Raw genomic sequence first — 27,374 nt, 5'->3', positions numbered from 1 at the left:
TTACCCTTTCTGCAGAGGGGTTCTGTCCACCCAAAGCCAGGTCCCCTCTGTTTCTGAGTCACTGAGTCCAATCCAGTAATAGTGGTCTTTTGTGTGACTGTAGATGAAATCCTGAAAACATAGAATGACTACAATTACTGACAGAGAAACTGAGACACACAGTCCACATTGACACATGACACTGACACTGGATCTGTCAGATGCTGAGCAGCAGCACAAAGAAGATACTGAAAGATGTCTAATGATGTGAAAGGGACAACTCAGAGAAAGCAGGCTCACCAACCTGCCCATAGTCAAGAGTTTCACAAATAATACCTTTTATTCCAGAAGTTATGAGAATACCAAGCAAAATACAAATCATACAAATCACTGACGCATGAGCTACACAAAGAGCAACAACAACAAACACATTTCACTGTATAAGAGGTTTACCATGTTGGGAAAATTCAGTTCCACTATGGCTACAAAGGTTTCAATAATGTCATTTTTAGCACTGCTCTCATTCACTCATATTAACTGTTACATCCAAGGTCATAGAGGCTGTTTTGTCCCCTTTTGTCCCTCCTTCTCTCCTGTCTGCAGATTAGCAGTGGTTGACTTTCGCCAGCCTGATTGGTTCAGGGGAAAGGAGGATGGGAGAAAAAGTAGCACTCGTGGGTCAAAGGTCAAGACTCCCCTCTCCTGCTTCTTGTGTGACTTGTGTGATCGTTGGAGAATGAGTTGGCCTTTGGTTGGAAAAAACTTATTGAGTTCATCTGCCTTGTAAAAATTTTGTGTATATTGTAAATAGCCACCAAAATCTGTTCAAAGCTCCGTAGGGAGGTGAGAGCCGTTTTTTTGTTTGTTTGTATGTTTGTTTGTTCGTTCGTTTGATCATTACATTTTCCCCTGTTTGTTTTTAGTTAGTTAGGTTAAGTTTTCTGTTGTTTGTTTTACGACTTGTTGTTAGGTAAGTAGACCCTTAAACCAATTACGTAGTTGTGTGTTTCTGTTTGTTATTTTGGCATATTCCCCTTCCTGAAGTTTTGATTTCGCTTCCTAGTTTATTTATAACAGTAATTTTTTTTTTTTTTTTTTAATGGAATTGTCGCTAGTGTGGCTAGTGCTGGGGATGGGAGAAGGGATACTCCACTCACTATTTTAGTTACGATCCCTGACCCTAGACTTGGGGTTGTAATATAACTCACTCACTTAGGATCCTACCTGTTCTTTTTCACTCTCTATAATCACCAGCTCAGCTCCTTGTTTAAGGCAGTCACTGCGACTGTCCTGCCAGTTCTTCCACTTAGTAGAGAAGTAGTAACACTCGGTATTGAACTGCTCCCAGCCCTGTGGACAGGGTCTACACACTCTTGCTGTAAGGAAATAAAAGGCAACAGATTCTATCAAAGGTAGGTGGATAAAAAAAGAAACACAAAGGTGCAAATAATAAAGAGAATTCCTTCCTCCACCCCTCTACTTGCCGTTTAACAGACTGTAGTCATTGGAGTGCTGCTCATTCTTTGAACTAAGGCAGTATTTCAACAGGGAGAATTTCAGTAGTGATGCTAAATCATTTTGTAGCTGTTTCTTCTCTTTAGTTAGGTTTTTGTGGTCTTTCTGTAGCTGGTTGTTGACTTCAGTCACGATGCTGTAATTGGCTCTGAGTTCCTCCAGATCTCTTTCCATCGTTGAGCAGCATCGGTCAGATCGACTTACATCTAACACATAAAAGGGAAATGCACTGAAACCCAGATTCAAACAGACACATTAATAGATCCCTACATACAGATATATATTTAATGAATCGGGCCATTGCTTACAACACACTAGGTTTCAGTATGATTCAAACAGAATTATTAACCTTTTCTCTCAGGTCCACGTAAATCATCACTCAAACTCATCTTGTGAATTTTAGCTGAGAAGAATATATATAATGTTGCCATAGACAGCCATGAATATTCTGTTTTCAGTGGTTGCATCTTGACAGCACATTCCTATTAGAATGTGAATCCATCTGAGGACACATGCAGAATCTACAAGCTGCAGCTCAGTAGAATCACACAGGCTGGTATGGTGTGAAAATGATTTTTCACCTCCACGTGATGACTTGTATCAAAACAATGTTTTCCACCAAAGAATGGTGTCCAAATTATATTCAGCATTTTACAAAAAAATCATTGTTTGAAACTAGTATGGGAAAGAACGAAAGAACGCTGTGAATTTGCCTAAATGTTGTCATGCTACCCACTCATTGACATTGACATTAAAATAAAATGGCTGAAGACACAACAAAAGTAAATGGCTTGTAAAACTATCTTGTAAAACTTGTAAAACTTTTAAAATTAAAAATAAAAGTTAATCAGATTCACAGTGGACACATCTGTACATATACATGTACATTTACAGACATATCCACACCAACACAGATATTGACATTGTACCATACTCACTGTGGACACACAGGGCTATGATGGCAGTCAGTAAGAGAGCACACAGCAGCCCCAGACACACTGCAGTCAATCTGTATGGATGTGAGTTTGGTCCACTTTTCTCTGCGGAAACAAGCATTAGCAGAGACACAACAAAACTCCATCGTTATTACAATGTGAGTAAAGATGAATGAGACCCAGGATAACTATGTTTATAGGCACTGCAGAGGCTGTTCCAATATGATGTTCAAAGATATGGTCATATACCAATCATGAATGACAGTGTAGTATTGGTTAAGGAGATTGTATAGTATCTCAGAAGTTGCAGGTTCAAGTCCACTGTGTAGTACTGCTTTTGTGCCCTTGCTTAATATGCTTAACCTGAATTGCTTCAGTGCAGATCTAGCTGTGTTAATGGGTAATGTCTAATATGTGAACTATATAAAGTAACCTGGATAAGACTGTCTGCTAAGCAAAATGAAGCCATATTACACATTTTTACACATTAACTTGCCAATGTTTTGTAGAGCATCAAAGTGTGATATTGCTGTCTCTCCTTTCTGTGTTACAACTGCATGTCCTGTGGGTGTTTCAGTGATATGCTATATTTCATCTGATGGAAGCTCCAATCAAATGGAAGCTGTTCTCAGAGAACAGGAAGTTTTCAGACTAAAATAGTCTTGTATTGCATTGGTCACTATGTCACTCATGTCATCATATGGTAGGTACATGTGTGTTCACAGAGAGTGTTAAATAGATTATACACAGTTATTTTATTTCAGTAATCCTCTGTGTATAGTATCAGGTCTATTAATTTATAATAAACAAATCCAAGGCTCTCACTTTAAGTGTATTTTAGCCCTTTGGCCTCTAATTTAAGGGCTAGTTACTCTATTTATATTATTACATTACAATTCTAAGGAGTTGTAATATATATTTTTGTAATCTACATTGTAATACAAATATAGTTTCATGTCTTCAACATGTGAATGCATTGAATTTTGGCACAACAATGTCTGTATTATACAAGTGACTGACCTGCTGGTTCACAGTGGGATGCTCTCTGGGGGGAGGAGGAGTCTGTAGTTCTGATCTCAGAATAGGTTACATCTTCTGCCTGAGTTGCTGAGAGAGGAGAAGCAGAATGAAATTTACATAAAGTGAGTTTATTGTGTTTGAAAACAGCAAGGACAATTTAAATGCTGTACAATGTAAAAGAGTGAAATTCAAAATTTTAGTGATGTGATATTTAGTGATGTGATATGGCTCACCTAGACTCACTTCTAAACTTCTTTTGTAAGTCGCTTTGGATAAAAGCGTCTGCTAAATAAATAAATGTAAATGTAAATGTAAACAGGATGCACGCTGCCATTTGAATGCACTCATACAATATGCACCCATACATTGTCGTTATTATAGTTGTATGCACCTATATGTGTCTTGCAACTGTATTTTGTAATTGTTAATGTGATTAGTCAGATTTCGACCATATTTCATATTTCAGCCACATTGTCCTGGCCTCTCATTTGGGATTATATTCATAATCTGGCCCCCATTCAAATCTAATTGAATAGCCCTGCTGTACATCTTGATTCCACCACATACATTTAAATAACTAATACAAATTATAAGTGCAATCAGTAAATTGCATATTCATTCCGCAGTTTACTTTAGAATTACCAAACAAAAATCAGGTATGTAAAAAAAATCAACTTAACTGTGAACAGCATTCACACATTCTCACTTTTTATGGTGGCATAGATGCAATAAAATCACTCGAGGATTGCAATATTCACAAATTTTGGCATTGTGATCATAGAGGGATCTGTGTGGTTAAATACAGGAATGATTCTGGATATGAGACAGTCAGTTATAAAATGGAGATATACCCTCATGCCAGATTTTACTTTAGTTTTCTTATAATAATGTTGTCCACCCCATAGCCTGGAGTTCACTTCCCCCATTGAAATTTACTGAATGAACCATTTATTTTCTGATATGTACTCCATGACACAAAAACTGAATGTTGACTGAGAGTGAAAGCAAGTTTACACTGTACAGTCTTAATCAGTTTGTAGAACATAGTCCTGACGAGCGCACAGTCACTATAAAGAGAGAGTGACAGAGAATGATATGAAGAGTTTCACTGACTGTACATCTTTAACAGTAACATGAGAAAAACAGAACTTCACCTTATGAAGAAATAACACTTACTCACCTGCAGTCCTACTATTCGAGCCCTTATTGAACTTCAAAACTGAATAAAGTACCCCCTCAGACATTGGCACTAATGGTATAAATGAAAAATTTAAAAGAAACACACATCCAGAGAGGAAAGAAAGATACGGAAATAGGTGCAGGAGGGAAAGGCAGAGAGATTCTCCTCTAATGGTCACCGTGTAGGCGGTGTGCATGCAGTTTTTATAGATATCAGGCCCCAGAAATAGATATTTATCACACTCACTCTGTCACTTTGACTACCAGAGAACAGCTATTTTGTGCATGTGTGTAGCTTGGTGTTTTTGTGCTTACTCTATTGTGTGGAGATACATAATATTGACACACAACTCCTTGTCACATGGTATGTGACCTGCAGGAACAGTTCTGTCTTGGTGCGGATATGATGACGGCAACATACAATTTAAATTCACCTTCATCACTAACATTTTTGTAGTTTCATAGAGCACACTCTCATTAGTACACTGTACAGATGTTTTGTACAGACTGATGTTTTGACTTATCTTGACTGATGACTATAACAACTGCAAAAGGTGGTTCACCCAAGTACTAAAGAAGGGGGGGAATACTTATTAAGTGTTGACATTTCTGTCTAATTGGTCAAAATCTCAGGTTTTGGAAATCATTTGTGTGGAAAAAAAGGTTTGGGGGCTGAATACTTTGTCAAGGTACATGACAGGAACTCTCCCATTTCAAACACAATGCAAACATATAACTTACACAAAAGCCTGAAGTGCACTTCAATACACTGTATATATAATTACACATATGAGGAGTGAAAGATCCATCTTTAGTTGGGGGACTGAGGTGTACCCTGAAGAGGCAGGCCTTTAGTCAGCTACAGAAGATGCCTCACATCTCCGCTGTTGCATTGAGAAGCACTGAGGTGAATGAGTGGAGTTTCAGGGTAGTGAGTAAAGGTCAGAGGAGAGGGTAGCAGGACTGACCTGGGTAGCCAAACCAAACCAAAGAAGTGGAGGAACAATAATGTTTGATTGTTGAAGTTTGTTCACTTCAGTGGTTTATTTACTTTAACTCCCAAACATAATGATCTCACACACTGCATGACATTTCTGATTTAAAGTAAGGAGTGCTTTTCATCACCAGTACCATTGTTTTTACACCTCTGCCCTGCTCAGCTTGTGTATGGTCTCAAACTGAACTACATCATCACTAACTGGAAAGCTATGTGTAAAAATGGTACACAGGAAATGATATCACTCCCAGTTATAGAGACTGGAATAAAGAACTCACAATAAATTTGACATGAGTCAAAGCACGTTCACACAGCACAATATTTAGCAAATTATCACATGAGCTCTCTGATGTCTCCTCTTACTGGGTTACACATACAAAAATGAAATATGCTATTACATACTGAGAATTGTGTTGTCCAGACCAAGAATATATTGCAAGTCATATATTTTCAATATATTGATTGAGATAAAAAATTATTCTCTAAATTATATTCTTAATATAGTATTGTTGTGTGGGAAGAGCAGGACAGTACTCATCCAATGCGTACCCACTCCAGTGTATCACACTGCAAGACTGGCAGTGCAAAAAATAGGCTGCATGCAAGTATATCAGAGGATTACATTAATTTATCCTCAGCACTCCTGCATGTGTGAAGAGGTTGTCACATAGAGAACAACTGTGGAACAACTATACAATACAATTGGCAGTTCTACCACAGGGTTACATGAATAAAATAATACAAATACACACAAAATAGAAAAAAAAACAGAAGGATAAACGGCTAATCACACCAGTGTGTGATAGGTGGGCCATGGAAGAAATTCTGCAAATTTATTTGACAACCCAAATAAAATCTCCTGCAACCCACCTTATATATATAGAGCTAAGTAATATGCATGGATATATATATATATATATCCATGCATATTACTTAGCTCCCTATAGGATGGAGAGTAGCTGAATGTGAGATGCAGGTTCATCTTTAGCTGTGATGTGTCTGTGGGATTTCTTACCCTTTATCCAGAGGGGTTCTGTCCACCCAGAGCCAGGTCCCCTCTGTCTCTAAGTCACTCAGTCCAATCCAGTAATAGTAGCCTTTTGTGTGACTGTAGATCCAATCCTGAAGACACAGAATGACTGTGATTACTGACAGTGAGACACACAGTCCATACTGACACACAACACTGACACTGGATCTGTCAGGTACTGAGCAACAGCATAAATAATTGCATACTGAAGGGAGTCTCATGATGTGAAAGGGGCCACTCAGAGAAACCAGGCTCACCACCCTGCCCATAGTCTAGAATTTACCAAATATTACCTTTCATTCCAGAAAATATGAGCGTACCAAACACCAACACAAATCTTACTAAACACTGATGAATGGATGAATGAGCCACACAAAGAGCAACAACAACAGGCACCTAGTAAAATGAAACATGCAGTCTGTTATTTTCATTATTTTCAATAACAGAGAGAAAAATAAAATAATTTAATTTTCAGAAATCGTGATGTAGTTCTGTAGTTTCTGTTGAATGGCTATCCAACTAAGCCTTTCTTTCTTTCTCTCCTTTTTTAAACAAATTCTTATGCATTTACTTCATCAGCTCAAACATTGTTTGCTTATTGGTGTAGATCTGATTGTATATGTAATTCCAGTAGAGTACCATGTTAAATTCATTCCCATTCATCCATACACATTCAAGCTGTATATCTGATAATTATCAGAATAAACCTGACACTTCAATGCATTCCAGTACATTAATTGTAACTGGGCCACAGGTGGTGCCACATACAGTATGTTACAATTACGTTCACTGAAATGGCAGCATAAAGATATGTTCAGATCTCCAAAATTGAACTAGTGTGATAGTTGTCCCATTGTGCTTTCATCTGAGCTCTTCTTGCATTTGCTTTTTACATTTCCAACTGTAAATAAACCCAAATGTACAGCATTCAGTCAGGGCTCTCTGATGGGCTGTACAGCGAGAGGGAGGGAGATAAAGAGTCCTGTTCCTCACCTGGTCTCTCATCTGTCAGTATTGTTGTCCCCTGTAAAGTGAGTGTAAAATTTCTACTCTTTCAGCAGAGCCAGCTCCCCTCTGCACCTACGCCACACAGTTCCCAAGATGCGTGTGCAACCACAGGTGACATGCTGGCAATTTTAAGGGATGGTTCGCCCTCTAGTGGTGATGCTAGTGTCCTGCCTACGGTCTTTCACTGACAGAGGGAATGTAGCACCGTGCTAATCACTTTTTGACATAGGCTTACGCTGGGGACGCTGGGGACATGTCCCCACCACTTTTTGTCATGGCCCTTAAACACTCCACACACTCTCTTTAGTACAGGTGTCCTTACCTGTGTGATAAACTCTTGGGCTGTTGTGTGTACACATCACGGTCTGGAGACACCAGTCCACAGTATATCCCCTCTGAATCTTTAGATGCTGTTGAATCCATTGTGTGAATTATCAATGCAGGCTACTGCTGCCTGAGGTTTATCTGTTTCTTCTCTGTAAGTTAAGGTCACATGATGGAGGGCATTTCTGTGGTCTACAATGTTTCTACTGAAAAAGCAAGCTGTGAAGAGGAAGATGTTTGGGGGAATTAAATGTTCTTCTTTGAAAGGAAAAAAAAAGAAAAAAGAAATGTGCCACGTTAGATTGTTTTCATTCTCGCTTAGTTCTCACTGTAAGTTCTCAGAAAGAGGAACTATGTTTATTTTTACATTTGATCTGATTAGCATGAGCTTCAGTGCCCTCCAGGACTCAGTGACTCAGCATGTCACTGTAGGACCTCTGTTAAAACAGTGCTAAAGTTACCAAAATGGAGTGGTTAGTACTGTAGCTGTGGTTTACCTGAAGTGGATCAATTTGGGCTGGTGTATTTTAATTTCTTACTACATTATACTCATTTTGCAGTCTCAGCTGGATTTTAAGTCAAAAAATTTGGCACCTGGATTTAGATATTTCAGAGTAAGCCTGCACTGTGATGGTAGCCTCATCATGTGAGTGCTCAGTTTTGCAAAGAAAAGGAATCCATCCAGGGAATCTGTCCAGGGAGGCTCTTCTACTCATTACTGCATATTTGCCTTCTCCCTGCCTGTTTTTCCATCCACTACAGGAGGTGTGGCCTCCAATACAATCAACCAGCAAAGAGCTTGGGCATCACCCTCGACAGTAACCTGGACTTCAAGGAGTACATTGCTCGCACGTCACGGGCCTGCCGATTCCTCCTCCACAACATCAGGAGGATTCGTCCGTTCCTAACCACATACGCGACGCAGCTCCTTATCCAGGCCACAGTTCTCCCTCGACTGGACTACTGCAACGCTCTCCTTGCAGGCCTCCCAGCATGCACCACCCAGCCTCTCCAGCTCATCCAGAATGCAGCTGCCCGACTGATCTTCAACCTCCCCAAATTCTCCCATGTTACTCCCCTGCTGAAATCCCTCCACTGGCTTCCTGTCGCTGCCAGGATCAGATTCAAGACCCTGACCCTCGCCTTCTCTGCAGTCAACAGGACAGCCCCTGCCTACCTCCAAGAACTCATCCAGCCCTACACACCAGCCCGACCCCTGCGCTCAGCAGCAACTGGACGCCTTGCTCCCTGCATGGTCAAGGCAGGAGGTGCTTGTTCTGCCAGACATCGGCGTTTCGCCTACATCGCTCCCCAGTGGTGGAACGAACTCCCGGTCTCGCTACGGACAGCTTCTTCACCCCAGTCCTTCAGACGGGGCCTGAAGACGCACCTCTTCAGACTCTACCTGGACTGACCCAGCATACAATTGCTGCCCCCCCCCCCCCCCCCCCCGCCCATCAGTGCTGTCGTAAATTGCTGTGCTTTTTAAATTGTGCTTTTAAATTTGTCTCTTGTTGCCGCCTTTACCCTGACGCTCATTGTGCCGTTTGAAGTTGTTGAAGTTTGCCGTTCGAAAGTGTATCGTATTAGTTGCCCTATAGGCTGTAATTGTACAAATGTACTGCGTCCTCAAACAGACCTTGCTCTCAGCTGAGAACTGTCTCATTGTGGAACTGTACACATCCTGTCCCTGTACTGTCGCTGTACTTACTGTATGCACTTTTGTAAGTCGCTTTGGATAAAAGCGTCTGCTAAATAAATAAATGTAAATGTAAACCACAGTGCCACACCCCCTCCAACCTGCGCTACCCAGAGCAGTATCCAATCAGCTATGGCAGCATCACAGGAGGCCTCTGGGAGTACCAGTCTGCCCTGACATGTTGGCTTTATATTGGCCTGTGCTTTCCTTCTCCTTCTCCTCCTCCAGTTCCTCACTCTCACTGAGAGATGGATCACCCCTGACAGCACTGCTAATCTGGCTGCCCTCTCCTCTCCTACAGCTTCTCTCATACAGCCCCTCCCTCTGGGCCTGGGCAGTGGCACAGGGTCACTCAGTTACTCACAACTTCTCTCTTCCTCTCCTCTCTCACCTCTCTCTCTCTCTCTCCCTTTTTGATGTTCATGCTGTTACTGTTACTCAGCAAACTGAATTGTTTGTTGTTGTTTTCTGTTGCTCATCAGGACTTTTTGAGAGCTTTTGTGATGAGTTTGACTACATATACAGATCCCTCTCAGATGATGGGATTAAACTGACTCTGCTGGAAGATTCTAACCTCCAACTAGAGAACTCCCAGTCCAGTGTTGTGCATGAACGCGTTAAAAGAGCGCGTTCATGGACGTGTTAAAGGACGTTAACTTGAGCTCATTCAGTTTTGCGCGAAATTCGGAATCCTTGGGTGTGTTAAAGTTACTGCTTGATGAATAAACACGGACAGCGTTATTCCATACTGGAGACGTTTTTGTTAGAGCAACTCATCAGCTAGACAGCTCGCAATCAACTGCCCATATCCCGCGTAACAATCACTGTGCATGTAGATGTACACATAAAATAGTCCCTGGACAATACCCTTATATGACAGGGTACATGGTGTACTGTAAACACTGGCTATCTTAAACAATTTTTGCAAAATGGCTAGTGCAAGTGGTGGCGAGTAACAAAGGAATTTACTTTGTGATTTGAACTTTTTATTACTTTATTTGCTTTTGCACTTCCACTAGTAAAATACATAACTTATGAATATACAAGTATAGCTCATTTAAAAAATGGAGGAAATGAACTGGGACTGTGAACTTGTTCAAAATTAAAAATTGTGAACTATGAACGTGAACTTGTTCATTTTAATCTGTGTGAACTGATCTCTGAGCTAGCTCTTGTGAAGTGTGAACTTGCACAACACTGTCCCAGTCTACTGGCCTCCTCCTCCTGCTATTCATACTTCCTAAAATGTGGCCTGAAATTGTCTGTATGTTCTGTTGTTCATGTGGCCATGATTGTGCACCTTTGCTCTGTCACTCTAGAAAAAAGGACCTGCCAAATGAAATTTAAATAAACTTTACTACTGAAATATCATAAATATGATCAGGGGTCAAAACTGATGATCAGGGGTCAAAACATTAATGAGGCTAATCTATATCTTACTGGTAAGTGTATAGCTGCTTATTGTGTTGAGGTTGTATTGAGAAGCTTCTGGAAAGGTTTGAGGCGCTGAGGTGAAGCAGTGGAGTTTCAGGGTAGTGGGTAAAAGTAAGAGGTGTTGCAGGACTGGCTGGGAAAAAATCAAAGAGAACTGAACCAAACTAAAGACATGGATGATCAATAACATTATTTGTTGAAGCAATCCTCTAATGTAATGATCTCAGACACAGTATGTTGTTTCTGATGTAAAATAGGCTACAGCTTTCCATCTCTTGTACTAATGTTTTCACACCTCTGTTCCACTCAACTGATTCATGGTCTCATTCCAAACCAATTATCGTCAAAACTAATAAAAACAAACAGCTTTAAAGCACACAGCAGACAGCAGATTATTGCGTAAAACCAATGAGCTCTGTGATGTAGCCTCCTCTTGTCTGGTTAAATACTCTGAGGTGTGATAGAAACAAGGGAAATATATATTCTTAAGTACACCACTCTACTACCACACCAGCTTTGTATTAGAGTTTATTCTGTCTGACTTTAAACTCACTCATTTGATTAAACATTTATAAGGGAGGATAGCCCAATTATTCAAAAGATCTTTTATTTGTTGAGAAATGTAGTTGTTTTTTTTTTTTGCTCTCAGAAAATAAAAGAACACTTCATAAGTGAAAGTGTATGTATACACTATACAAGGCAGGGTGGGAACACAGGAAACACAAAGCCACACATCAAGCTGGTGACAGAGTTACCAGCTGTAGCCATTTTAAGGTCATTTTAATACACAAATCTAATGAGAATAAAGTACACCTTGAGTACAGCATTCAGTACATTTTCTTTGCACATGCACACATTTTTTTGCTGGTAGCTCAGTACTTCAGCATATCATTTACAGAACCTTGCTGAAGTAAATAATAATAGATAGTGACCCAAAACTTTCCTCACTGTGCAGAATTTTAAGCATTTATTTAAAGATCATATGCGAAATATATACAAATACAGTCACACTGTTCCAGGTTTTGGTGCAAGTAGTCACGTTTTACCACATTGATTCATGACAAAGGATTAAACTTCTGAAAAAAATATATTTAAACATATTATGGAGTGAAAAACATACTATGTTGATAGAGATACAGGCCATGATTCAAAATACACAAATATAATGAGGATGAGGCACCTCTTGAGAATCTTATTTTCTTAACAGTTGCTCATATACTATAACATGGCTTAAAATCTTTTTTTGCTGTCTACTTACCACTGGAGCAAATTATTTACATGTAGCAGATGGTTTAGGTGACCCTAGACTTTCTTATCCTAAATGTAATTCATTTAATTGATCACAGATCAGCAGGGCATCAGTCTCACAGATATACCTCTGGACGAAATTGCAGGGTATATCATCCCATTTATTTTCACCAGGAGTAGTAGCTGCACAGTCTGCATTTTGGTGCTTTTTATAGTGCCTATCTTTTCCTTGGTTATCTGGCTCTCCACTCTTCCAGAATCTGGGAGAGAAAGGACAGAGACTGAATGAGACACAGAAGCTCTACTTTTCTTCTTCTGCCTACAGAAATACAGTACCTTTCTACACCATTCAAAGACTCCCATCACTTAGAAAACATGTGGATGGAATAAGGAAACACACATAATACACCGGCTTTAAGTATGTGAAAACCTTGACTAAGCATAACTGCAGAAATTAATGCATATTACTAAGCCCTCTAGGATGGAGAGCAGTTGTATGTGAGATGGAGGTTCATGTATCTCCTCTGTGGGCAGAGCCATTCTCTATGATGTGTCTGTAGGATTTCTTACCCTTTCTGCACAGGGGTTCTGTCCACCCAGAGCCAGGTCCCCTCTGTCTCTGAGTCACTCAGTCCAATCCAGTAATAGTAGCTTTTTGTGTGTTTGGTTATGAACTCCTGAACACAGACACAGAATGACTTTCACTACTCACTCTGCTGACAAAGACACTAAGAGACACACAGTCCACACTGATACACCCTGGACCTGTCAGATAAGGAGAAATAGCCTGACTCATGTAAAAAATTTATAAACAAGCTACACAAACCAGGAATAATATCAATCACACTTCACTGTACAAGTTTAAAAATATGTGGGAAACAAAATCAGGTGCAATGCCAATACAGAGCATTCTGTAATGTCATTTTTTCTCACATTTACTCATGTTCACCCGCTCATTCATTCACCCACTCAAGCAATATCTTACCTGTTCCTCTATGCTGTTTACGATCACCAGGTCAGCTCCATCCCTCTGGCAGTAACTGCGACTGTGTGTCCAAATATTGTCTGTAGTAGAGAAGTAGTAACACTTGTAGTTGAGCTGCACCCAATCCTGTGGACAGGGTCTACACACTCTCTCTGTACAGAAAGAAAACACAACAGTCCCTCTTAAATTCCTCTAAACAACAAAGAAGACTCTTTAAAACAAATGTAAATAAATAAGCAGAAAATGTAAGCTTGATATTTCCCTCCCTTCCACTTGCTAAACATTATACAGACATAGTAGAGCCACTCACTCTGTGAACCGTAGGGACAGTATTCATCCATATAGTGGAATTTCTGTAAGACATTATTGTAGTATCTCTGTAGCTGTTTGTTGACTTCAGTCATGTTGCTGTAATTGGCTCTGAGCTCGTTCAGATGTCTCTCCATTGTTGAACATTTCTGAGATTGACTTGTATCTAATAAATACAGGGAAAACATACTCAAATGCAGCTGAAGACAGGCATTACCTACTCTAACTCTCTATTTTGGAAAATATAATAAAATCAGAACATTTTCACACAATAATGTAGTCCATTATGACATGTTCAGCATTATCATAAGGTGAAAACCTTGTTGCAGCAAAATATTCTATTTTCAGGCATTGTAAATGATAGTACATCTCTATAAGATTTTGATTGGCCTTCATTTGACTATGTTTTTGCTCTAATATTTGTGAGGGCAAACCAAGAGTATAGGAACTTCAGACACGGACAGTGTATCATACTCATAGTAAACACACCGACACGGACAGTGTATCATACTCACAATATACAAACAAGGCTATGATGGCAGTCAGTAAGAGAGCACACAGCAGCCCCAGACACACTGCAGCCAGTCTGTAGGTGTTTGAGGTTGGCCCACTTTTCTCCCTTGTCAGGACTGTAGTGTTTATATGCACTACAAAGACAGTTCCCATATGGTTATCAATTGCATGATCATACATTGTAACTCAAAGTATTGAACAACAAAAAGATATTTATCAAACAGAAAAAAGGCTTGAAAACCAGCTGAAAAAAAAAAACAAAATCACCAGTAAAAAATCAGGGAAAATAATCCAAAAGTAAATAATTGTCAAACATATGTTAATTCAGACATAAACGTTTGAGAAGCCCCTCAACCTAAAAATCCTCCTCTTTAACCTGTCTGATCTACAACTTACATGACATTCATTCAGCAGACACTCTTATCCAGAGCAACTGCCAGCACAAAAGAACAGAAATGTATCCATTCATGTTGAATGAGCAACAGTGTAAGATCAGGCTAACAACACTCACAGACCAGTGAGTGTGAGCACAACACCATTCAAGCCATACCATAAATTAATATGTGCAACCTGACTAGATAACCTAGAAGGGAAGCCGAGTACACATACTAGCATACATCACAGTCACCAGATCACAGAATCCAAAACACATAGCAATAGTACATAAAATAAATGTAATATAATATAAAATAAATATGAAATAATACATAAAATAAACAGCAAGTAATACAAGTAGAAGGTGTTAGGTGGGGATCTAGGTGGAACCGGCATGCAGTCTGAAGAGGTAAGTCTTCAGAGTACGTCAGAAGACAGCCAGTGACTGCTGTCCTGACCCCCATGGGAAGTGCATTTTACCACTGAGGGTTGTAGACCGTCAAGATCTGGGTGGTACATACAGTTTGAAGACCGATTGTAGGTATATAGGGGGCTGTCTCATTGACTGTCCTGTGTGCCAGCACCAAGATTTTGAACTTGATGCGAGCAATAACAGGAAGCCAGTGAGGTGAGGAGGGGTGTGACTTGACTTCATTTAGGAAGGTTTTAGACAAGGGTTTAGACAATCTGAATTAGCTGCAGGGGTTTTATGACACAGGCAGGAAGACAAGCAAAGAGGCAGTTACAGTAGTCCAGGCATGAGAGGACCAGGGCCTTCACAACACGCTGCATAGAATACATAGTGAGCTAGGGGCTTATCCTTTGGATGTTGCACAAAAAGAATCTGAACACCCAACTCACTGCTGCAAACTGGGAGTAGGATAGTTGGCTATCAAGCACACATAACAAGGTTTCCACTTGTTTAACACAAAACATCATCTTCTTCTCCTCTCTCCCTCAAGGGCAAACAGAGGGCTCTTTTTAAGACGTGGTTGAGCGGTTGAGTGAGTTGATATGAACTATATAAAGCACTCTGGATAAGCCTGTGCTAGGCAAATAATGATATGTGCTATCACACCCTTTAGCACATTAACTTTGTCACTGTTTTATAGAACATCAAAGTGTGATATTGCTGCCTCTCCTCTCTATGTTACAGCTACATGAGCTGTGGCTGTTTCAATGGCATGCTGAATTTCAGCTGAAAAAGGAACCTGTCCTCAGAGAACAGGAAGTTGTTTTGAGGCTAAAATATTCTTGTATTCCATTGGTCACAATGTTACTCATGTCGTTATGTGGTAGCTGTGTGTTATGTTCATAGAGAGTGAATCAGATGATACACTCTTATTTGAGTTCGATGGTCTTTATGGTCTGTATGGTAACAGATCTTTTATACAATAACCAAATCCAAGGCTCTGACTCATATATTCTCCTTTGCCCATGTCCTTTCATTGACCAGTCTACTTTACAGTCTTGTGTGTTTGCACTGACCCTACTTTAAGTGATTTTTATTAGTAGAATATATATATATTTTCATTTATATTGCACTACAAAAATAGTGTCAATGACTGCAACATATAACTGTACTGGCTTGGGGCACAGCAATATGTGCATTGCACCAGTGACTGACCTGCTGGTTCACAGTGGGACACTGTCTGGGGGGAGGTAGGGTCTGCAGTTTTCACCTCAGAATAGGTTACATCTTCTTGCTGAGTCGCTGAGAGAAGGCACACAGAATTTACAATGGAATTCAGCAAGGCTTTTTACCTTCTGAAAATTGCAAGGACTATTTATATGGCATTCATGTAGATCCCACCGCATAAATTTCAGTTACAAGCAAACCAATAACTGTCCTTGAAAATGGCAAGGACTTTTTATATGTCATACATGTGCATTCCATCAAATACATTTAAACTCCAGGCAAACTGAAAACTGTAATGTCAGGACTGCGGCTTCTTAACCGGGTTTATTTTTGTTTTTGTTTTCCCTGTCCATGTGCTTTTGTTTTTCCCTGTGTTTCAGCCCTGCCCTGCCCTCCGCCCTGTCTCCGCCCATCTGATTACCTGACCGTCTCCACCTGCCTGCCTGCACACCTGCATCCCATCTCCATCAGCATCGCCCTATATATTCCCTGTTTGTTTCTTGTCTCATTGCCAGTTTGTCTCAGTTTATCTGTTTTGCTACCGGCCTTGGTTCCTGCTCCGCCTGCCTGTTTTGCTGGTCTTGCCTGTTTTTCTCTATGACACTTTCTTGGATTAGATTTTTGGTATGTTCACTGTGTTTATCTGGTTTTGGACTTTGCCTGTTTTGACCCTGTTTTTGGATTACCCTCTGGATTTAATAAGCCCTACGGGTTCTGGTCTTCCCTGTCTGTGCTTGAGTCCCTGCCTGAGTTCTGACAGGTAAATTTTAAATTCAGTGACCAGTTACCTTTTAGAATTTCAAAAATTATGAAATCAATTGAACAGTGAATAGCATTCACTTTTTTCATCTTTTAAGGTGGCATAAATTAAAAAAAAAAAAAAAAAAATCACCTCTAATATTCAGATTTTAACATTGTAGTTATTATGGGGATATGTGTGGTTAAATCCAGGATTGTATCTGGATAAGAGAGTCAGTTCTGAAATGGAATACTGTAGATACCACATTTCTATCTCCCTCATGCCAGATATTTACTTTCATTTTCTCAAAGGACTGTTAACCCCACAGACTGGAGTTCACTTCCCCCATTGAAACTTACTGAATGAACCATTTATTTCATAAAACTGCTTCCATGACACCAAAACTGAATGCTGACTGTGAGTGAAAGCAGGTTGATAGAGTACAGCCTCAGTAAATGTATAGAACATGAGCCTGACATGTGTCCACAATCACAATCAAGTGACAGAGAACATTTCACTGACTATAGAATTTTAACAGTAATATTAACCGAATTTCATCTTTTGCACAAATAACACTTACTCACCTGCAGGCTTATGATTTGAGTCCTTACTGAACTTTATAACGGAATATAATGTCCCCTCAGACATTGGAACCGATGTTTCAAGTGAAAAATGGAGAAAAAAAAAACAGATGCACAAACTGAGGGGAAAGAAAAATGCAGAAGTAGAGCATAATGTGGGCGGTGCACATGCAACTGTTGACCAGAGATGCCATTTGACCATTTCAATTGTTGAGATCTCAGATATTAGACAAGACTAAAAAACTAGGGAGTTTTAGGTAGCTGCATTCCACACTGTCCCTTCACCCCAATATAGATCATTGACTAACTAATTAGCTAACCCAATTTGGAATGTTCAGTTGTATCATGAAGCCTGTTATTGCTGAATCCTCCTCCTCTACAGTCTGAGAGATTCCAATTGCCACTTCTTTGCACACCAGAATCCCCATACCAAGAGGACACAGATAGGCGGAGTTGTTTTACACAAGCAAACTGCAGGTGCCCTGGCTGACCAGTGGGGGTGCTAATGAGCAGTGGAATGAACAAACCCTGCCTTTTTCTGGGTCAGGGAATAATTTTCCCTGTTTTTCCCGATAAGCCTGAGGTTACTGATTGTTTTATTCCCTCTGGAAAATGCACTGTATACAGCACTTTGCAATAATCTTGACTGTAAAAATGTGCTCTATCAAATGAAACTGTGTTGATTCATTCATTTATTCATATTGCTGGCTGAACAAAGCCAAGTTGTTCCGCTGCTATGGATTCCCAGTCACTGTAAGGTGGTGACACGGCTGGGATCAAATCAGTATCATAGGGCTCAGGGGGCTTTTACCAACTGAGCCACTCAGAAGCACCAAACATGCATTTCTTAACATACAGTATCTCTAAATAAAGGGACAGTTCCTTACTGGTTTTCATATATCAAATCCCAGAAATAGATCTTTAACACATTCCATCACTTTGACCACCAGAGACCTTCTGCTTCATGCATGTGACTAACTTGGTCTTTTTGTGCTTGATCAAAATGTATTTTTGAGATACATAATGCTGAGACACAAGTCATCATTACATGGTGTATGACCTACAGAAACAATTCAGTCTTGGTGCTGATATGATGATAGCCAAATACAATTAAAAAATACCTTTTATCACAAATGTTTTTATACTCTCATGAGCAGACACACTCTGTAGTACATTGTACAATTCCTTACCTTTGTTCTGGGCTCCTGGGATATTGTGTGACGCCTGGCCCACTGTGCTGTACACGTCGTTGCTTGGGAAGGCGAGTGCAGTGTATGTCCCTCCTTTATCTTTTGTGCATACATTGTGTACATTACCAATGAAGGCTGCTTCTAGAGATCTCTCTTCTCCTCTTATAGCTGTATGTGCTGTGGATGTTTCTATGGTCTGTTGTGTTTTCGTTTGAAAAAAATGGCCTGTCCTGAAAAAACAAAGTTCTTTGATGGCTAAAACTGGTCTTGCACTTTGTTGGTGATCCTGTCAGTCTTGTATTCACTTTACAGCTGTGTTTTGTATCTGCAAAGCCAATGAAAGACTCACAACACATCGTTAAAACTGTTCAGTGGTCTTAACCGAACCATGAGCTGTGTGCATCCTTACATCCCTACAAACAAGTAAATGCAATCTTTTTCCACTTTATATTATAATACATAAGTGGCATTTAGCAGATGTTCTTATCCAGAGCAACTTACACAGATTACATGAAACAGATTTACAAATAGTATGGATACCAATTTACATAACATTAACTGACAATATTGCATTGCATCATTGTGATGCTGGAAGGGCAGTGGCAGGAGTTCAGAAAGCCACTCCCACATTTTTTTGGCTGCTGTCCCACAGCCTGGGACTCTTCAGGACCTGGGACAGTAGCAGCCTCACAGACAGGCACCTGCACAGCTGGGGCTGATTGATTATCAGCTCAGGTGTGGCTTGTTTCCTTTGTTAGACTAAGGATGAAAGGGACCTGAATATACAGTAAACTGTGGGGCATGGGTTTTTTTGGTTTGTTTTGGGATTTTTTTGGTATTACTGAACTAATTATTTTGTGTTTGCTGTTTTCTGTAGCTCCAGTGTACAGCTGCTGGCCAAAGTAACAGTTTGTTTAGTCATGTTCTTGTACAGTCACTGCCTGGCAAGTTGGGCGTCCCTGTCTCCCTGCCACACTTACACACAGGTCAGAGGGCAGGGGGTAAAGGTTATGAATGAGCACAAACTGGAAACATCAAAATATTTATTTCTCTCGTTGATGTGCACACCAATAAGCAAACAATCTTCCAATGACTAAATGCCATGTTTAACAGCCAAGCATTCTGATGCTCTGGATTCACAGTAATGCCACTCAATCACTCCAGCCAAAGGATTAAATGTACATTTTATAAATGCAATTAGTTTAGTATATATGGTAATGAATTTGTTATTTATACACTGTGTTTATATTTATACACATAGCTTCACTAAGGCAGGGTGGGGTACATTTAAAACATCAAAAGCAAAGCCACACCCAGAGGTGGCAGTAGAGTTACAGGATGTAGCCATGATTTAAAGTGTATGAATATAAAGAGAATAAAGTACTTATTTAGAATATTATTTTCTTAGGAGATGCTCTAATATAATGTGCTTTAAAAATGCTTTCTTGCTGTCTACTCATCAGTGCAGCGAATTAGGTACAGATTTTTTCTCAATAAGATCATAAAAGATGATGACCCAAAACCCTCTGTTCCTTACTGTATTTCATTGGAATTATTTTTGAATGACAAAATCTAAAATATGTAAAAATACTGTTATACTGTATTCCAACATTTTCAGCAAGTAAGCATGTTTTACTACATTAATACATAACACAAGATTAATTTTTTCAAAGAAACAGATTAATATTTAAACACATTGTAGAGTAAAAATGTATCATCTTGATTTTTCCATTTACAGCATTTTACATTATTCCTCATAAAAAAAGATATTCAAGGGAGCAGAGCCTCAGTCTCACAGACGTACTTCTCATATGAATAACAGGGTTTATCAGCCCATGTATTTTCACCAGGAAAAGTAAATGCACAGTCTGCATCTTGATACCCATGACTTGGGTAATTCTTACTCATGTAATAATCATTAGGCTCCCCATTCCTCCAGAATCTGGGAAAGAAAGGAGAGAGATTGAATGGGGCCGAGAAGCTGTACTTCTCTATTGCTGCCTACAGGGATACAGTGACTCCTCCTTCACATTATCTTTCTATTGCTGCCTCTGTTACTTTACTGTATGGCACTGCAGACTGGGAATGTATTCAGGGTTTTTAGTCTCAATACAAATCTGAATGCAAAATGTAATAGTTTGTAAAGTGTTCTCAGTACTCCCATCACTTACACAGATTGAGGATGAAATACGTAAAAACACACACGATACAACACAGAGGCAAAATCTTGACTATGTATAACTGCAGAAATTCATGCATATTACTCAGAGATGTAGACCATGTTTGTGTAATGGAGATTCATGATTTTATGTCAATTTTCTCCTCTGTCTGTAGAGTTATCCCCTATGATGTGTAAGTGAGATTTCTCACCCTTTCTGTAGAGGAGTTCTGTCAACCCAGAGCCAGGTCCCCTCTGTTTCCAAGTCACTCAATCCAATCCAGTATTCACCTTCTTTTGTGTGGTTGGAGATGAACTCCTGTACACAAACATAGAATGACTTTCACTACTCACTCTGCTGACAGAGACATTGAGAGAGACAGTCCACACTGATACATAAGAATACAAGAGGTCTAACCATGGGAAAAGGGCCACTCAGCCAAAACCAGACTCACCACCCTGCCCATAGTCCATCATTTCACAGATGATACATTGTATTCCAGAGATCATGAGGACAGTGAGCAATAACACAAATCATACAAAACAAAGATAATTGAGCTACAAAACACTGATAAATGAGTTTAACAAACAGCTAAAATATGAAACAGACTTCGCCGTATAAGTGTTTTAAAATATGGGAAAAATTCAGTTCCACTGTGGCTAATGAGTATTCAGTAATGTTACTTGTAACACAACTCACTTTCACTCATTGTAGGGCACTAAGAAACTCACTCACTCAGGTTTACCTGTTCCTCTTCAATCTCTATAATCACAAGGTCAGCTCCTTGTTTCAGGCAGTCACTGCGACTGTCCTTCCAGTTTTTCCACTCAGTAGTGAAGTAGTAACACTTGGAGTTGAACTGCTCCCAGCCCTGTGGGCAGGGTCTACACACTCTCTCTGTACAGAAAAACAAGAGTTTCTGTTCATATACCATTAAACAACAAACACAATCCTTTAAAACAAGACTTCACTCCTACAAGAAAAAGAAAAGATCATTAATACATCTTCATTGTTTCCCTGTCTTCTGTTTGCTGTTTTGCCAACTGCTCACAGAGTAGTGCCACTCACTCTGTGAAATAAGAGGGCAGTATTTCTCCAACAGGGGGACTTTCTGTAGGAATCTGTTGTGGTATCTCTGTAGCTGGCTGCTGGTTTCAATGATGTTGCTGTAATTGGCTCTGAGGTGCTCCAGATTCCTCTCCATATTTGAATATTTCTGGGACAGGCTTGCATCTAAAATATGAGGGGAAAACATCCGGAAATATATTAGCAGATAGAATTGGAAACTATTACATATAACTACTACATAAATACTATAATTAATCAATCAGGCCATTGTTCGCACAACAATATGTGTCAGTGTGATGCATATAGCTTTGTCTAAAATTGTAAAACTCAATCCAAAAAAAGTTCACGTCAAGCTGTCATCTGTCAAAGTCATTGTGTGAATTTTAGCTGAGACATACAATTGTACAGCAGGCAACCACAACTCTGTTTTCAGAAGCTGTATCATGATCAGCACACCCCTCACTTTGAATGCCACCCATTTAAGGACATCTATACTGTAGCATAAGGAGGCAGTAGCAGACAGGATAACAGGAACTGAAACTTACTCTACACCACTCCATAAACTTTTTGTATTATACAGATGGAATTTCATTAAAAGCTGAAAGAACTAGAAGAAGTCCAAAAATATTTAGTTACTTTATAACGAAAAAGAAAAACTTATGCAAAAAATAGTAGCAGAATGAAAATCCTGAAATATGATTTACATAGGCAATAATGCTGTCATAGCATGCTGAACAACATTTGACTCAAAATATAACTGGCACCTAAAATATAAAAAAATGAACATAAAAATGAAAGCCTTAAAAAGGTTTCACATTCACGCATATGTACACACACATATCACATTAGACAGTACAAAACATACAGTAAACACACAGTGTGTGTGCATTGACAGTGTATCATACTCACAGCAAACACTCAGGGCTATGATGGCAGTCAGTAAGACAGCACACAGCAGCACCAGACACACTGCAGCCTGTCTGTAAGGATGTGAGCCTTGCTCATTTTTCTCCCCTGTCAGGATTACAGTGTTTACATGCACTGCAGAGACAGTTCCCACAAGATTTTCATTCACAGGGTTACATATCAAACACAAATGGTAGTGTGGAGTGCTGGTTAAGGAGTTTGATTTATATCCTTGATGTTGCAGGTTCAGTTCTAAAGTGTGGCACTGCTGTGGTACTCTTGTTTAAGAGTGTTTAACCTGAATGGCCTAATTATTGCAAATGCAGTTGTGTTAATGGGTAATGTGTAAAATATGAACTATATAACCTGGATAAGGCTGTGTACTAAGTAAACAGTACAGTGCAATATCATACCCTTTATTACATTAACTTTGTTCCTGTTTTGTAGAGCATCAAAGTGTGATATTGCTGCCTCTCTTCTCTATGTCACCAGCGCATGAGCTGTGGCTATAACATGTATAACATGTAACTATACTGACTTTGGGTACAACAATATCTGTGATGTTACACGAGTGACTGACTTGCTGGTCCACAGTGGGGCACTGTCTTGGGGGAGGAAGAGTCTGTAGTTTTGATCTCAGAATAGGTTATATCTTCTTCCTGAGTTCCTGAGAGAGGACAGGCAAAATTAAAAATGAATTCAGCAAGGTTTTTTACCTTTTTGAAAACAGAATGCTATACATGCTATGCTATACATACATATACATATATGCTATACATGTAGATATACATGTAGATTCCACCACATACATTTCAGTTAAAAGCAATCCATAAACTGCAAACTACAATCAGTAAACTATAAATTCAGTGCCCAGTGTAATTTAATTTAATTAATTAATTAATTTTTAAAAATAGCTATGTGAAAAACCAATTGAAGGTGAGTAGAATTCACATTTTTTCACGTTTTAAAGGTGGCATAGATGTAAAAAAAAAAAATCACCTGAGAATTCTAATATTCACAGATATTGACATTGTGGTTATATGGGGATCTGTGTGGTTAAATCCAGGATTGTATTTGGATAAGAGAGACAATTAATTCTAAAATGGAATACTGTAGATAGCATGTTCTTATCTCCCTCACCCCAGATATTTACTTTCAAGTACTGTTGTTAACCCCACAGCCTGGAGTTCACGTCCCGCATTGAAACTTACTGAATGAACCATTTATTTCATAAAACTGCTTCCATGACACCAAAACTGAAAGCTGACTGTGAGTAAAAGCAGGTTGATAGAGTACAGCCTCAGTAAATGTGTAGAACATGATCTTAACATGTGTCCACAATCACAATCAAGTGACAGAGAACGCTTCACTGACTGTAGAATTTGAACAGTAATATTAACCGAATTTCATCTTTTGCACAAATAACACTTACTCACCTGCAGGCTTACGATTTGAGTCCTTACTGAACTTTATAACGGAATATAATGTCCCCTCAGACATTGGAACTGATGTTTCAAATGAAAAATGAAAAAAACAACAACTGAGATGCACAAACTGAGAGGGGAAAGAAAAATGCAGAAGTAGAAAAAGAAGGGGAAAGCAGATAGAGCATAATGTGGGCGGTGCACATGCAACTGTTGACCAGAGATGCAAATAGAATAATTTCAGACTGAAAAAAACACAGGTTTCCTCTGATAAAAATTAATTGCCGTGGTCGGCAGTATACTGCAGCGATTGAGAAAATGAATTTGTAGACTTTCATAAAGCTTGTTGTAATCCTCTGACATATTAAACACAAATATTTGGTATAGCATTACCTGCACAGCTTGAACGTAACTCACAGGATGACAGGTTGAATTGGGCTGTGTTTTTGGTGTGATCTAAACAGAACCACCTCCACAAGTAGGCCTAGGTGAGTGTGGCACACCTGAACTTTCACCAGGGCCCACTAAGCATTTTAAAATGATGGCTGCAATTTCTGACTGACCATGTGTGCTAATGACATTGTAGTCTTCCTGTATGCCAGCTGCCCTCCATACTCCCCAATTAAAGGGAGCTGAACTCAGTCTTGGCCAGCTAACAGCACAAGACACCTTTCATGAAATACAGATGGGGTGTATGGTAGGCTGAAGATCAGCAAAAGATCCTTTCCAGTGATAAGTGACTTACCCCTGATGTAAGTGGGCAGGGCAAGCTCGTTGCTTGTGTTGGCCAGTGATGCATGTTTCTGAAACACTATCTCGTTTTCCTTTTTGACCATTTCAGTTGTTATGAGATCTCAGATATTAGGCAAGACTAAAAAAATAGGAAGTTTTAGGTAGCTGCATTCCACCCTGTCCCCAATATAGATCATTGGCTAACTAATTAGCTAACCCAATTTGGAATGTCCAGTTGTATCATTAAGCCTCTCATTGCTGAATCCCCCTCCTCTACAGTCTGAGAGGGTGCAGACGGAGACATGATTCCAATTGCCACTTCTTTGCACACCAAAATCCCCGTACCCAGAGGACACAGAAGTTGTTTTACACAAGCGAACTGCAGGTGCCCTGGCTGACCGATGGGGGTGCTAATGAGCAATGGAATTAACAAACCCTGCCTTTTCTTGGGTCAGGGAATAATTTTCCCTGTTTTTCCCAATAAGTCTGAGTTTACTGATCGTTTTATTCCCTCTGGAAAATGCACTGTATACAGCACTTTGCAATAATCTTGACTGTAAAAATGTGCTCTATCAAATGAAACTGTGTTGATTCATTTATTTATTCATATTGCTGGCTGAACAAAGCCAAGTTGTTCCGCTGCTATGGGTTCCCAGTCACTGTAAGGTGGTGACACGGCTGGGATCAAATCAGTATCATAGGGCTCAGGGAGCTTTTACCAACTGAGCCACTCAGAAGCACCAAACATGCATTTCTTAACATACAGTATCTCTAAATAAAGGGACAGTTCCTTATTGGTTTTCATATATCAAGTCCCAGAAATAGATCTTTAACACATTCCATAACGCTTTGACTACCAGAGACCTTCTGCTTCATGCATGTGACTAACTTGGTCTTTTTGTGCTTGATCAAAATATATTTTTGAGATACATAATGCTGAGATACAAGTCATCATTATATGGTGTATGACCTACAGAAACAATTCAGTCTTGGTGCTGATATGATGATAGCCAAATACAATTAAAATATACCTTTTATCCCTAATGTTTTAATGCTCCCATAGAGCATTCACGCGCTCTGTAGTATACTGTACAGATCCTTACCTTTGTTCTGGGCTCCTGGGATATTGTGTGACGTCTGGCCCACTGTGCTGTACATGTCGTTGCTAGGGAAGGTGAGTGCAGTATATGTCCCTTCATTATCTTTTGTAGATGCATGCATTGTGTGCATTACCAATGAAGGCTGTTGCTTCTAGAGATTTCTCTTTTTTCATCTGTATGTTATAGCTATACAAGCTCTGGGTGTTTTCGTTGTCTGCACGATTTAAAAATGGGCTGTCTTGAAAAAAAGGAAGTTGTTTGATATGGGGCGCCAAATGTAACAGACCTTCTTTCGTGGACAGAATGCCTTCTGTGCTACGAAACGCATAAATTCATTACGAAACCATATAACACCGTAATGCCTTTTGTCCACGAAAAACACAAACGCGTTAGCATTGTGGCCACGAAATATCGAAGAGAGCACATGCTTTCATGCACAGACAACAAAACGGATAATTCCTTTCGTGCACTGAATTGACCGTTGTGCTTTTCATTTTGTGGACAAAAGGCGGAATGCACTACGCACTATGTGGACAAAAGAAACTCATTTTGTAGACAAAAGTAATTCTGTCCACGTAACAGATGTCCTAGGCCAGCATTTATGCTGTTGTGGCACGAAATGCAGATTATGTATTAATTACATTTGTAATGGATGCTTTCACATGATGTCACACATGAAGGCCTAGGGAAGCAGAGAAGCCTGGCAAAGAGTGAACATTGAATGACTTCCTATCTGGCACAATGCTGATGATTGCTTATGTGGCACTCAAAAACAAAGATCCTGAAGAACAGGCAGAAGTAACTGGGCTCATAACCAGGGGTTCAAATGGATCTTAGAAGTTGTGGGAACTGTAAGACTTGGCAACATATAGTAAGTGTTAAGGAAAAATAAAGAAATAAACAAATGAAAGAAAATAGTACCAACAATGAGAGTCGAGTGAAACAATTTCCAAACTTGCTGAAATGATGGGCTCTGCAGAACATGACTCCTTTCTCTGCACGCTGGGTGATCAGCAGTTTCCCCACCCATTTTTGGCATATTTTGTTGGATACCAGTTCTCTTAGGAAGAACCAACCAAAGAAATTAACATGAGAGCTGGTGTATGTTTGAGTTTCAATTGTTTGCTATGGTGTTCATGTCAGACAAAACTTTTTCACAATCTGATCTACCTGCCTTCTTTGGCCTGCAGTGCTGCTGCATTGGGCTATAAATACTGGTTAGATAAAATAAACATGTTGGAAAATGTGGAAGATGGAATGCATTTTTACAACTAGTCATTAAACTG

The 27,374-nt window shown here is 39.6% G+C and overlaps 1 protein-coding gene across 1 annotated transcript; it reads right to left on the bottom strand.

Annotated features, from left to right (window-relative positions):
* On the bottom strand, positions 1-25,092 carry LOC118774530 (CD209 antigen-like protein E). The gene is made up of 7 exons (XM_036523877.1): positions 25,002-25,092; positions 23,413-23,499; positions 3,450-3,536; positions 2,433-2,534; positions 1,627-1,700; positions 1,204-1,329; positions 1-111 (listed from the first exon to the last, which is right to left on the bottom strand). The coding sequence occupies exons 1-7, from the start codon at positions 25,090-25,092 to the stop codon at positions 1-3; spliced, it is 678 nt and encodes a 225-aa protein (XP_036379770.1).
* Between the last annotated feature and the right edge of the window lie 2,282 nt (positions 25,093-27,374).

This window comes from Megalops cyprinoides, chromosome 3, assembly GCF_013368585.1.
Source record: "Megalops cyprinoides isolate fMegCyp1 chromosome 3, fMegCyp1.pri, whole genome shotgun sequence".
Lineage (NCBI taxonomy): Eukaryota > Metazoa > Chordata > Actinopteri > Elopiformes > Megalopidae > Megalops > Megalops cyprinoides.
The sequence above is the reverse complement of the archived record's forward strand: the minus strand, read 5'-3'. Positions and strand labels throughout refer to the sequence as shown.

Excerpts from the sequence above, each read along its gene's own strand:
- LOC118774530 (XM_036523877.1), bottom strand. The coding sequence starts at position 25,092 with ATGGTCAAAAAGGAAAACGAGATAGTGTTTCAGAAACATGCATCACTG. Across the intron at positions 1,330-1,626 it reads TCAGAGCCAATTACAGCATC|GGCTGGGAGCAGTTCAATAC; the intron begins GTGACTGAAGTC and ends CCCTGTCCACAG. Across the intron at positions 112-1,203 it reads TAGAGAGTGAAAAAGAACAG|GATTTCATCTACAGTCACAC; the intron begins GTAGGATCCTAA and ends CTATGTTTTCAG.